Raw genomic sequence first — 13,680 nt, 5'->3', positions numbered from 1 at the left:
CTCCTGGAAGAGTCTCCACCCATCGTGCTGCCACCTCCAATTAGTTCCCGCACTGTCCAATTCCTATTGGGCTCCTCTCAAAACCATGGGCCAAACGTCAGATCGGGAGAGTCAGGTCAGTGCAGAAAGTTTTAGTTCAGACAAGTGAACAGGTCTGAGGTGAGTCCGTTGCCCCGAAAATTGTATTTTATATTCGTGTCTTTGAGTGTTTCTTACTATATTTAAAAGCAAAATATTCAGTGAACTGTGTCCTTTGTGAATTTGAATAGCGTTTTTACAAAAAACAGTTCTGAGGCGTGTTATCGACCGCTTTTTGTAAGTATGTTGTCAAATTTTCTATGCCCGCTTTTACCATTTCGCACGGTTTTGGGGGGAAAAGTGACAGATTTCCATGTTTGCTGAATAAAAGAAGTGAAAGCGACTATTTTTGCTTCAATTTCCATTGCAAACTTGAAAGATTCGCTAAGAATCATCTGTTTTTCATTCATATACAAAAATGTGTCGTCGACCTGTTGAGTAACACGACTTGGGGGGATCCTCTTACATAATTCAATGTCGCCCCAATTTCCCATTTGGGATCATTCATTGCAACATGGTGTGATCTAATCTGAACTTTCACGTAACAGTTCATCGTGATATGCTTTGAAGCACGATAATTTTAGGACTCAAAACTATTTCGGTCACATAAAGTGAGCACGAGCCACATTGCTTAAGGTCGACGAGGGAGAAGTGCGAAGCAAGCCTACTTTAACGTTCCCAAAAACTAGCACTGGAGCTTCCATGATGGTAATGATTGCAATATACCGTGACTCAGCTCTTGTTCCAGAACATTAGCCATTTCGGCTTGCAAATTGCTACGACTGGCGGTAATTGCTTTTTGGGTCCGCGAGTACTTGCTCTGATAAGCGCGTGACTTTCGTCATGACTGCCGGCTAGTTGGGAGCAGCCAAACATAATTCAGACTCATTGATCATATGCTTCTGTCAATAGATCTAAATATATCTATGTTTCCTCGTGGAAGTCTGTTAGGTGGTGGGCTACGTGCCTGAGGTCAGATCCTATTACCAAATATCTCCAACGCTCGAATCGATTCAATTGAGATATGTCTTGGAGTGATAAGTTTGGATTTTATGTAATTTTTATGAGTTCTTAAATTTGTGATTTTCGTGTGCGCGTGCCAATAAAAAAAAACAACTGTGGTGTGTGGGTAGCATTGAAAAGAAGGCTTGATATGGTATGGCAGAGATTCTGACTTCATTTTATTTCGATAAACAAGATCACGGTCACTTCCACAGCTAAAAGCCTATTTCGGAGAGACTTTGGAAGGTTTTCTATTTTACTAAAGATTATATTCTTACTCTGCATTGTAGTCTGAATGACGTCCTACATTGTGCAGGTCTAGTTAACATATTTAATGTTTCTTTTTTTCTATGGGAACTACCAAGCTTCATTGATTCCAGCTTAATGTTAATGTGGGATTCTTGCCCTCTCAAATTACCTCCTCAATCTCACACCCTCATTGCGAAAAGCTTGGAAATTAGAACAAACAATTTATTTATATGTGCCACTCTTATTCGGAATCCTATTATCCTTTTTTCGTTGAAAATATTTTATTCCCCTTCCGTCATTAGAGAACTAGCCTGGAACCGTTTGACCATATTCTTCTGCCTCGCTTTTCCATTCTGCCGCCTTAGGGAGCCTTCAAGTCAGGTAATTCATTTCACCAAAGGGGGAGGATAGGGTAGGGATTTGTTAATTCAAAAAAACCCTACTGTCCCGTCCGTCTGCAAGCCGAGCTCTATTTTCTTCATAACAAGGAGAACCTAAACCAAATGTACAACACAGCTCAGTCTGTCAGCGCCCTTAAGCATCTCTCTGAAAATGCCTGCCCTTTGCATAAAATTGCTGACGAATTCCATCCCACCTACAAGGAAAAAAGATGTAGTAGTGGGTGTGTATGGTGGGGGAGAAGCTACAGCTTCTGAGCACTCAGGCCGTGTTGGCCCATTGTACTCGCAAGTAGGCGTAGTCCACCGCTCTATTGTAGAACACACAATCAGAGAATCGTGCCTCCCCAATGTTCTGTAGGTAACACTGAAAACCTCCATGTTAGAAGGAATAATCAATCACGCTTTCAAATCTACCATCGGTTTAAGTTGCCGATGTGTCGCTCAATCCACGTACCTCATGACTTTTTTCCCAAGAGAGTTTCCATTCATTTAGTGTATGTTCCCGTTCTCCAAAATCAATTACCTCCCTTAAGTTCTCTCTCTTGCACTTTTGAATAGTTTCACGTTCCTTGAGGTTAAGGGGGATTATTCCCACGATAACCATCACAGCTGCTTCTAAGGCAGCGCAAAGCTCTCCATTCCGTACCTCCACAAGCTGCTTATGCTGGCATGTCAAATTCAGAGGTTCGGACATAGGATGGGTCCTTGTGCTACCCGCAACGTAATCTCCATCCTCCTCTGGTCGTTTGGCGTCTTATAGAACAGGCAACGGCCCTCAGATAATTCCTCAATATCGGCAAGAGGCAGCACGATATGGTAAATTAATTTTCTAGTGTGCTTAGCATATCTACCATCTGGCGGAATTGCACGCATTTCTTACATTAAACGTTACAAGGTGCATTATTCGTCAAGATGTGTATCTCACTATTATAAAACCGAACTGTCCGGGGGTTAAGTCGCTGACAGCACGTATCGCTCTAGCGAGTCTAATGAGCTCTTTGGGAAATTTCGGGCTGTGTCAAGCATACAGAGTACTCATAATGCAGATGGCAGATCTTTATTTGTCATAGAGAAAAGTGTCGTTTCCAACTTTTTCATGATGAAAAGTGGATAATCCGCGGTGCCTTCTATGCTTTTGTCACCAACTCGAGCGGAATCCATAAAAAATAATGTCTGCGAAATTCGGACCATTTCTTCGGCATTAAGTGAGCAGCGTTTCTGCAGTGCCTCGAATTTTTGGGCTTATAATCAAGTCCCCACGGATACCCATCCACCCCTTCGACTAACTCCTGCCCACAGCGAGCTTCGTCTTTTACTTTTCGCCTTGTGGAGTCTTCTTTCAGCGGATGTGTACCCTGCTATTGAACTCCATGTCTTCTCCCGGTTGTTTAAACCTTGTAGCAAAGGACGGAGCTTATGACATTTTTTGTCGCAGTCGGGTGTCTCTGGCAGGCTGCCGTCACCATGCTTATAACTAAGTTTACGACAGTAGCAGCTGCAGCGCCACCACACTTTGAAGTGTCCTCGGGCGCTTCGATGAATTTCTCGATGGTCACCTTTGCAATATTCCATCCGGAGGGGAGAGGCGAGTTGGTGCGCGCCAAGAAATAGCATCATTTCGTATGCGATGTATTAAAAAAAAAGCTTGTTGGGAAGTTTTCCAGAATTCGCCACCTGTCTACCGACGATAGCATCGATTTCGACGCGAAAGCGCATCGCCAATGTCTTCTTCGCAGTCTGGGCGTCGAAACGTTGCGTTGATGTTAACTCGATGTTAAAAATCTCGACCCGTGTTTTCGCGAACATTATCAGGGGGTCGAAGTTAAAATTATAATCCGCCAGGGATTCAATTTTTCAAATTGTACTGTAATCGAGGTGCAAGAAACTTTTGGATCATTGCACCGTTAGCATTATCATGAATATTTCAGAGGAAAGTGACTTTTAAGAGGAAGACAATATTTCATTTGATATTCTGCGACTTAAGGTACGACTGCATCTATGCTATGCGGTGCGACCCCAGATTTAGCACAATCGCCGCGATGCGGCATACCCATATTTATATCACTAGCGCGGCAGCCAAATGCAAACAAATACATATTTTGCCATTTTAACAGGTGTATACCAACCAAAACTGCAAAATCATAGCAGTCAACTGAGTCCATTAGATGGAAATAACACGCGATACTGCAAAATGTTCTTTGCCAGGAAACAGCCGCGTCGCTTAACTGAATGTCGCAGCGTCGCTCAAGTGTGTATTTCTGCCTACAAAAACATAAAGATATTTTGACATTCAATGTAGCATCGCGTAGCGTAGATGCGACCATGCCCTTAGGCAGGAAGGACAGAACTGTTGAAATTTCAGGATCAAGTAAATTATTAGCATAATGTTAGGATTTCTGATTCTTGTCAGAAGTAATAGGAACTTGAGTCGAAGAATGGAATGAGGACATTATTGACCGATTAAATTCATCGGCCAGTTGCAATTCCAAAGGGGAATTGAACACCCGGGTCTCTTATCCAGAGGAAATTAATTTTGTTAGTGATTTGCTTAGCTGTGCTAATCATCTTTTAACAGATATATCCATAAAGTCCACACTCTCGTAATCGTAGATTTTCATGTAGCCAGCTCTTAGACTATAACAAGCGCTGAGCTCGACATGACATTACAATAGGGTTCATCTCGAATATTCAGACGATTACCCTGTCCTCGGGTTATGTAGTTGATCACTTCTAACCTCGACAGGGTAAATTATTGACTGCTTTTATTTCATTATACTGGTACCAATCAATGCACTTGTGAACGAACTAATCCCGGTTCCCATGGTACCAGATTACCCCTGGTAAGGTTCCGTGGCCTATTGCCACTTCAAATGAGTTCCCGTGCAGACTCGGGCCTGATCGTCCTAATTAGGCCTTTGGAGCATTCGCCTACTGCATTACGGCCGACAAGCCAATGTGATACAGCGCCTCCCGGTGACGGAAATCGGCTCTCATGTGTGCCTAGAGGTACCTACCATCAAGAGTTTGGCACAGGATAGACGATATAGTTTATAAAAGCACAGTATCGCAAGACGGAGAGAAGTACTCTCCAGAGTCCAGAATTTCCAGCTGATAGCGCCGGAATTATCGTTCAACTTGGAGAGAGCGAGCATTCTGAAAGTAGTTAAGAATGGGAGTCCCTTTACGAGGCGCTTTTGATGCTCCGATAGTAAGATAGATTCGAAATTTGCTGATTGTCAGCCCACAAATTTCTACCCCTTTCAGTTGTCTTTTACGACATTCAAGTAGGGATACATTGTTTATTAAAGCAGCAAAACTTTTCATAGCCAAAAAGCTGAGTTGATTTTTTCGGTATTTCCAAGTTTGCACTACCCTTTTAACTAATCCTATTTATATATGCCAGTTATGTAAGTAAAATTTACAATAATGTGAGATAATGAAAACCATCTTGTTGTTTCACAGCTTCATAATAAGTTTTACGCCACCTTGGAAACAAGCTGTACTCATCTTTTGCAGTATAAAAGTAACTTAATTCCAATGGACAGAATACACAAGATTGTATGCAAAATTTAGTAGTCATCGCAGCAGCATTCATTTCTTGGACGTTTCCTTGTTGATTGTACGAATAAGATACCGTATTAGTACCAGCTTCGATTCAAACTGTATATAAACAGGTGATTATGTTTATTCAGGCAGAATTCAACCGTTCCGGATACGAATATGGGCAATCCGGGATGTTTTCGATACTCGCAATTTATGGATGCGATTTAAGTTATTTATACTTTTGTAGTCGAGTAATTCCTTCGTAGTTGTCTGAATGGGGTGTCGTTCGAATGAAATGATGTTCATTGAGTCGTTCTTGTTTATTTGAAGGTTGTATTTTAACTGGTATCATCCAGTTGAGCAACACAAACTAATGTAGCTGTAGATATCCTCACATAACTATCATATTATGCAATCTTTTATCTTCCCATTTTGTCTTCATCAATCAACCTAACGATACACGACTTGTTAAGCTATACCGGACGCAGCTGAAACGATTAATTTGATGATATCCACACATATTCTATCTACAATTAAAATTTTTAAAAAGTTCTACGTCAGAACTGTTTCATAATTCATATTGTGTCATCGATTTGGAATTCCATTTCGCCAAAAATTCAACCATTGAATCCTACACCTGCAGAATGGAAATCAATTGATCAGTATAGAGAATACAGACAGCACCAAACAATACCGTCAATAAAAATAACAGAAATCAATTCAATATTCTGCTCAAGTTCGCATTTAATCCAAGAAAACCTGATAGAATATACTCGTATGTTCATATGTACGCACACGCATGCTAACAACGCATAATAAACTATAAAATTTGTGAAATTCGCATTATAATCGTTAGTAGCACTTTCTTCTTGTTTTTTGATTAGCTCTTTTGATAATAAAATGATAACGCTTTATTTGTTTGGTCAATGGCAAGGTCTTGTGAATTAATTGATTACTTGTTTTGGAGTTTGATGAATGAATTGAATTTTTTTCTTCAATAGAAGTTATCAACGGTTGCAAAGGTCTTCCGGAATAATCTGGATTGGATGGAGAATTGGGGTAGCATTTTCTAGTTCCAAACGCTTAGGGCTCGCATATTAATGTCACTGTACTATCCTCTTTGCCCTTTTGATGCCACAAATTTCTAACACCATGACTGGTGTAGTAAGAGCAAGGAAGCAGCGTCCAGAGTCCAGTTCAGATCCTCAAAACCAGCTCGTAGCATTCACAAATGAAGCTCTCCCACTTTGCGACTTTGAAGTCCTTAAAAAATGGTTTACCTACTGTCCCCAGTGTGGTTTTAGCTAGAGCTGGGCAATCACAAAGGAAGTACCTGAGAGTTTCTCCCTCTTCTCTGCAGCTTCGAAAATGCGAATTATAGGGTATGCCGAGTCTTTAATCGTGAAGCTCGGATTGTGGCGTAGTCCGTTGAGAACGCACAGAGTTTCCGGGATACTTCGTCCATGATGTTACTATGACCGTAGGGCTTTGCTGTCCAGAATCCGCAGTCACATAGTTGAACAGCACTGCACGCTACAGCGTATTTAATGTGAAAGTCCAAGAGGGCGACTGCAGAGCACCGGTAGCACCTGCACACGCGGTTCTTTGAATCCTGCTAAGCTTCGTCCTATTGTACTTTTTGCTCAGTGCCTACCACCACACAATGCCTGTATTGCACACATTTGCAAGTCTAAGGACGTCCCCTAAAGTCAGAAAACATATTGATGCAGTGCAAGGTTGAATCAGTTGTCCTCTTCTTAGGTGGAAGAAAATGCTTAAAGAAGTTTACAATTGATTCCCGAAAAGCGATATTTTTTTAAAGAAACACTTTGTAGCGAAAAATGAAGAATATTCTTAATTTCTTTACTTGAAAAACTGACTATTAAATCCCTCCCAAAATCTGGACATGGTTTGTAGATGACATTTTTCACCATTGCGCATAATTGCTCTGACCGAATTTACCAAGAATGGAACAGTCCAAGCTATTGATGAGGGGATGCAAACTCAAGCGCTCGAAAAATTATTGAAACCTTAAGAAGAAGAGCCTCCGGATCATAATGGGAATACTCACTGGTTACTGCACGCTAAACTATCACCTGCGGAACTTAGGGATATCTATGGACACTGTCTGTAGCTTCTGTGAAACCTCCACACATGTTCTGGGGCCAATGTCCGGCACTTGTGCAAAGTAGATTGAGGCAGCTGGGTACCAAGTTAAAAGACATGGAAGTAGGGAATATAGTAACGCTCTTTTCGCAGTAATGGGACACAATAGTTCTTTCAGGATGCGGTGCGACGTCCCTTGACAATATTATTATTATTATATTATATTCCACTGTCCATAAAACTGGAGGTTCTGAACAAGATACAACGGAATTTAGGGTTTACAATGGAAATTAAAAACGATAGAGAACTTCCATTTCTAGATTTAAGAATTATTAAAAGGGAAAAGGGATCCCTTTTGATATCTATAGGAAGCCTGCACTGCACACAGCAAAGTTCGAACCACTCCCATCTATATACATTGCCCTTTTCCTTGCAAAGATCTACAGATTGTTCTCCGGCGTGAGGAATGGCTTACAGCCATCGATGACTGAAAGCGTCATGAAGAAAAAGGCGAAACTCCAAGAAGTGCGGTCGGCATCCCTTGTGAGCAACATGAAAGTGAATGGAAGAATAGGGGCCACACACTGCCGCTTCGTAGAGGCTTAAAAGAACGATGAAACGGTTGAATATCAATATAGTGCTCTCGAGTAGGATGCACCAAATAAAAACCAGACTAGGATCCCCAAACACTGCAAATTAAAACACGAAACCAGCGAAGTATACAAAGTAACGTGTCCAGATTGTGAAAAGGGCTATATAGGACAAACTAAAAGACTGATTTCGGTAAGCGAGGGAAGCGGAAACGGCCAGGAAGAAGAAAAATAATAGCGCAGCGTTGAGCTTCATGATAGCATCGCACGTCTTAGAGGAAGGACGTCACATAGGACAACGTATTTGTGGTTAAGGGATGCTGGAATAGCAGAAGCTAGATGCGCATGAGAGCTTGGCGATCTTACTGGACTCAGAGGGTAACAGATTAAACCACGATACGGACAACATAAACCAAAGTTGCTGAGAGAGGTGGGGAGATACTGGACAAATTCCGATTTCTTGAGTTAGTCTAAAATATCACGTAACAATTAAAATATCACTCTGCAACATGTAATATGTATTTGAATGAAAGAGACCTAACATAGGCAGTTGATTGTGTACTAAAGATACAACTGGTGTTCATGGTCCACTTGTACATATATGATGAAACGAGCTCCCAGGGGACTGATTATCAGGGGTAGCACCCATTTAGGTTCTATTCAATATAGTTTTCGACAAAAATAATTTCATAGTGATACAAATTCTGTGACAAGGACTAGGTTCGATTCATATCTATCTTTCCAGTTTTGTATAATAAGCTTTCAGATAACCTTATCTTATATTTCATGCCAATAAAGCAATAGCTTTGTTCGATACCGTTACATTGAACTTTTTTGCATCCACTTTCAGAGTACAGTTTTTTTAAGCTTGGTATATAAACGAATATACGAACTTCATGATATCAACTAATAACACAATGACTTCACAAGAGATTAGAACTTTTACTTGGTATTTTGGTACATGGCTTCACTCAGCTGATAATCAATAATGACGTCTGCCAGTCAGATTTTCGCAAACACAGCATGACTATGAATTATTTTGAATGACGCTGCGGATTCAGGCCTTAACTGATCGAGTAAAAATCACTGCTTTCATTTAGTTATTAACTTGATTCTGTTCGATTCAGTTAAGGTTCAGGATAAGGATTTAGAAGGAGATAATAAGTAGTCATGGTAAGATTGCAAATAAATAAATCTGTTGAAATCTTTTCGTAATGTTGCCTCCTAGAGAAAATTGTGTCTCTAGTTATTAAAACATTTTCCGGACATTTATGCCTTCTTAATACAAGGCTCTTTTACCATGAAAACACTAAGCAAAATATTTTTTCGGAATCGATATTCGTTGAATTCATATACCCAAATCAGCCCAACGCTTTCTGGGTTTCCCAACAAGCTTTAGTCCTTGAGTGTTTATAATGAATATATTTTTAGGTGTTCGATTTGAATTCTTATAATGGTGGAGGCTTCCGGCTTTTTGAATAGTTCGTACATCGCATGATTGTACCTGGTTCGCCAATGATCTCTCCCTCTTTTTTGCTTGCTTCAACAATTCCCCTAATTCGTCTTTCGAAGAAATTCAGTAGGTTTGGTGGTTAGGGCGCTGGGCTGGCGTAGCGGATACCAGTCGATTCAGCTGTGATTGACTACCTGAGTCAAATCAGGATAATAATCTCGGGCGAACGCAACGGTCTTGAATGAAGTGCTCTAACACACTTCAAGGGTCTGATCCAATATGGATTATCCCGCCAACGATTATTATTATTATTAAATAACATGTGGCTAGGGTTTACGGTCACATTGTTTTCAATGCAGAGGTGAGGCAACGTCTGATGAGTAGCTCTGCTCTGGGCAAAACCGAAATTCAATTTTTAATCAGTCAATTATATTGTCTTTTTGAAAATGCTTCTGGTGTTTTGAAATGTATGGTAAACGCTGCATAGTACCTAAAAATCGAGAACATCACTTCCACCAAAAATAGACAAAAGGAGGTTATAATCATCAAGAGGGAAAAGAATTATCTTCATAATGCATTCTCAGCATGACTTTCTAGAATTTTAATTCTACTTTGCTCGGTGATAATGTCTTCACAGTGAATCACTTATCAATGCTTAGTCTGAACTTTGATATTATATGATCCAGACGAACGACTTGCAATTATCCGTTGTTTGTTTACTCAATGTTAGTGGTAGGCTCATAAAGTTTTTTGTGATTTAATTTAAATCTTGCTGGTGTTTAATTTAAAAAAAAAAACATTGCAAACAAACATGTGAAATATAAAAATCCCAAACATAATTTAATTATGGTAGTGAATCATCCAGAACATATGTGAATGCATTTAATCACTGATTGCGGTTTTCCACACTTTTCGTTTTGCAAAATTTTCCTGTAATGTTTAAGCATTTGCATGTGACAAAAGTTTATATATGTGGTTGCCCTTCACCCCTTAGTGAGATACAGTGCGTCAATCACACTTAAGCGCTATCGTTCGCGATTTCCAGAAACGTGCTTCAGCTACTCCCCGAGACTTCCCGAGACGCTTGCACTCCTTTACTGTTCTACGACAAGGGTCCTTGGGCGACCCACTCGTCGCCCATCTTGGTAGAGTGGATTCCACTGCATGGTATTGCCCGCAATGCAATAGTTGCCCCTCCTTACTGTGCCTTTTTAGTCTTTCTATCACATCGCATACGAGTGTCAAGCGGAAACAACGGTCCAAAGGGTGAGCAGTCTCACGGTTGGACAGGTTCCTTTTATTAGGCGCAGTCGCACGCTGAGCAGAGTATCCACTAAAAATGGACATCGCGAAAGACGCCTGCCCTCGCTCGTCACTTCAGAGAACTTGAAAAACTCGATGAAGTTGGTTTGGCAAATCAAGAAGTGGCAATCAGATATATAGCAGAGGTGACGGGTACCTCACTTGACAACGTTCAAAGAATACTTGTAAACAAATTGCACATGAGAAAGGTTTCTAAGCGTTGAATGCGGAAAGTTTTAACCGACGAACAAAAAAAAACGAGCCGACATTTCGAAGGAGAAACCTCGAGTTTCAAATATAACAGGAACATTTTTGTGACGTTTCGCAATCGTGAATGAGATCTAAATTCTCAATTTTGATCCTGAAGCGAAACAACATCATTTGGTGGTAAAGCTTATGGCTTCCATTTTCTGGGACGCTGAAGAAATAATTGTGGTGGGATATTTGGGAAAAGGCAAACATTATTATGAACTTTTACTACGGAGATCAAATAAGAAGATTTCGAGAGACCATCAAGAAAAAAAGGCAGAGCAAACTGGGAGCTGGGGTGCTGTTTCATGAAGACAATACTTCGTCTTACAAAGCCATGGTTTCGATGGCTTTCGTTCGAGAAATCATCATTGGGCGATAATACGTTATTAGGTTTTCCGCATCTTCTGATGAAGAATACAAAACATATGGCGCATTACAACTGGAGCAATAGTACGTAAAAAAAGGAAGAAATACGAGTATTCAAAAAATGAAGAAAGATGACTGACCTCGCATTGTCTCTGAACCGGCCGTAATGATGATAGGGGGAGTGATCCCCGTTCTCTTCTTGCTAAGGGGTGTCAAGCCATATACAAGGAGGGCAAAATGAAACTAGAGGCAGATAGACAGCGCGGCTCATCGGCAACTTAAGTGCGTGGCTGAATCGGAAGCATGGTGAGACTGACTTGTTCCTTACCCAATTTTTATGTGGGCATGGAGGTTTTCAGTCTTAAGATTAGAAAGGCACGATCTCCAGATTGTGTGTTTTGCAATGGAGTTGTGGACGACGCTCATCACACTTTTTTTTCTTGTGGAAGGTGGGATGGGATTCGTCAGGGGATCTCTCTCCAGACAACATTGTCGAGGAGATGCTAAGGAGTGGTGGCAGGTGGAGCCGTGTTGCCCATTACGTTCTGGTCCTTCTCGTTGCTAAGAGGATAGAGCTTGACCGGTGGAGGGGCCGACAAGGGGTTCCTTGAACTGACAGTTCCCATCCTTTTTCACCGCCCGCTGGTGAAAGGAATTCCCTGATTTGAAGGCTCCGCGAGGCGGGACTAGCCCGAAGTAATGTGACAAACGGTTCCAGGCTAGCTCTCTGACGTTGGGGAGGTGTTTACCCTACAGCAAATAACAAAAATAAATAGGGGATTTTCTGGAACGGAATGTACTTTGAGGGAGCCTAGATTTTGTTTAGATACACGACTGTGATTTTTTTCTGATTTTTCGGTTGGATAGGTTCTGAGAATCAGATCTGTTACACCCTTACACCTTTATTTTGAGCTCCTACCGTTTCACCCGATATTGACAGTGATCCGATATGAGGACAGTTTCGAAAAGCACCAATTGTCATTTGATTTGATATCCCACATGGCTATATTCTGTGAAAAAAAATTTACACTCCTCTTTCGCATGTATGAAGAGCCCGAATTGCATCCTGCCTGTATGTCTTCTCCAAATAAATCGGAGATAAAAGAACTTGAAATAAGTCACACTTTACAAGAGTAACCTTTCTATCGCTATCCATACTATACAGTGGAACTAATCTACCTTCCTGAGGTGAGGTCAAATTGCTGTCAAGAGTTGGAGTGCATGGTTAGAAACAGCAACGTTGGCACGTTTTTGACATGATTTGCGCCACCTAAGCATTTTCAGCAATTGTGTGTACTACATCTGGATTTATATAAATGGATTTCTATAAATTGAATGCAACTTGTTGATACAAATGCAGTTCCTGTTTTATATCTTACTGTTTACTGTGCGTGCAAGTAACACATTAATGAATCTGAATCGGAACCTTTCGAGCCAACAAAAGTTATGGCCGCAATCTTGTCTCTACAAAGTGCATTTTTTTTCAGACATGAACATTGTAAAATGCAAAATATGCATGCAATTGGAAGCAGTAAAACATACACCTGTCTTACCAAGCAAGTTACAAAACTTATGTAATCACCACACGACATAGGGGATACTAGACAAATTAAGTCTACTCACGATGAGTTGTAAAAATGGGCTAAGTTCAATTTGTTGGTTATCAAGAACAACTAGTAAGTCATCCTTGTAGCATATTCTCGAATTACACTCACAACAGTAGCCTCTCAAGTGATAAGAAATAGATTTTTGCTGAGACACAGTTATCAATGGCAAAGACTGTGAAGAAATGTAGTATTTGTATTATCAGTTTTCATGACTTTTTTATTTTGCGCCACTCGGACTATAAAAGTGCGTTGGTATGCCGGTTCCAGTATAAGTTACTTTTTGAGATTATCAATTCCCCTCACATTCGTTTTCCGACATTCACTTATAACACTGTAATCGTAATTCTAAGAGTAACTGAGCCAAGTTAGTCGCAGTGGCCCCTCCAATCTCTAATCATATCTAAGTAAGACCAGTAAAGTTTGGTGGACTGTGGACAGGTGTTCATACTGAAATTCCAGTTCAAAGTGTTCAGGCAACTGAATCTGCAGCAATAGTGTCTCCAGTGTAAAGTTAACGAATTCATCAAAACTTCTATAAAGCGAATAATCCGGTCTGTTAAAAATACCCGTGGGTTTTTATTCATTGCGGATTTCCCATTGCGGAAAGATTTGAGAAAGGTGAGTGTTTCTGTAGCGGTTTCTCGTGAATTCCAAAAGTTTCAATGATCGAATTTTGAGCCCCCGAATATTTGCATGATGCAATGAACCTAGAGCAGAAGTCGTTTCCGAAA

The 13,680-nt window shown here is 40.7% G+C and overlaps 1 protein-coding gene across 4 annotated transcripts in view; it reads left to right on the top strand.

The window, feature by feature from the left end:
- Positions 1-54: 54 nt before the first annotated feature.
- LOC119660358 (5-aminolevulinate synthase, erythroid-specific, mitochondrial) overlaps positions 55-13,680 on the top strand; it is a 32,588-nt gene continuing 18,962 nt past the window's right edge. Inside the window, exon 1 of one of the 4 annotated variants that reach the window (XM_038068865.1) lies at positions 55-159. Coding sequence is in view for 1 of the 4 variants with exons in the window: in XM_038068862.1 (XP_037924790.1) it covers positions 9,140-9,142 (3 nt within the window). In the remaining 3 variants the exon portion in view is untranslated. Of the gene's footprint in view, positions 316-9,088; positions 9,143-13,133; positions 13,568-13,680 lie in introns of those variants that run through there. The other 3 variants (XM_038068864.1, XM_038068862.1, XM_038068863.1) reach the window with 3 other exon arrangements.

The sequence above is a fragment of the Hermetia illucens genome, chromosome 6 (assembly GCF_905115235.1).
Source record: "Hermetia illucens chromosome 6, iHerIll2.2.curated.20191125, whole genome shotgun sequence".
Taxonomy (NCBI): Eukaryota; Metazoa; Arthropoda; class Insecta; order Diptera; family Stratiomyidae; genus Hermetia; species Hermetia illucens.
This window is presented reverse-complemented; position numbering and strand designations above follow the sequence as displayed.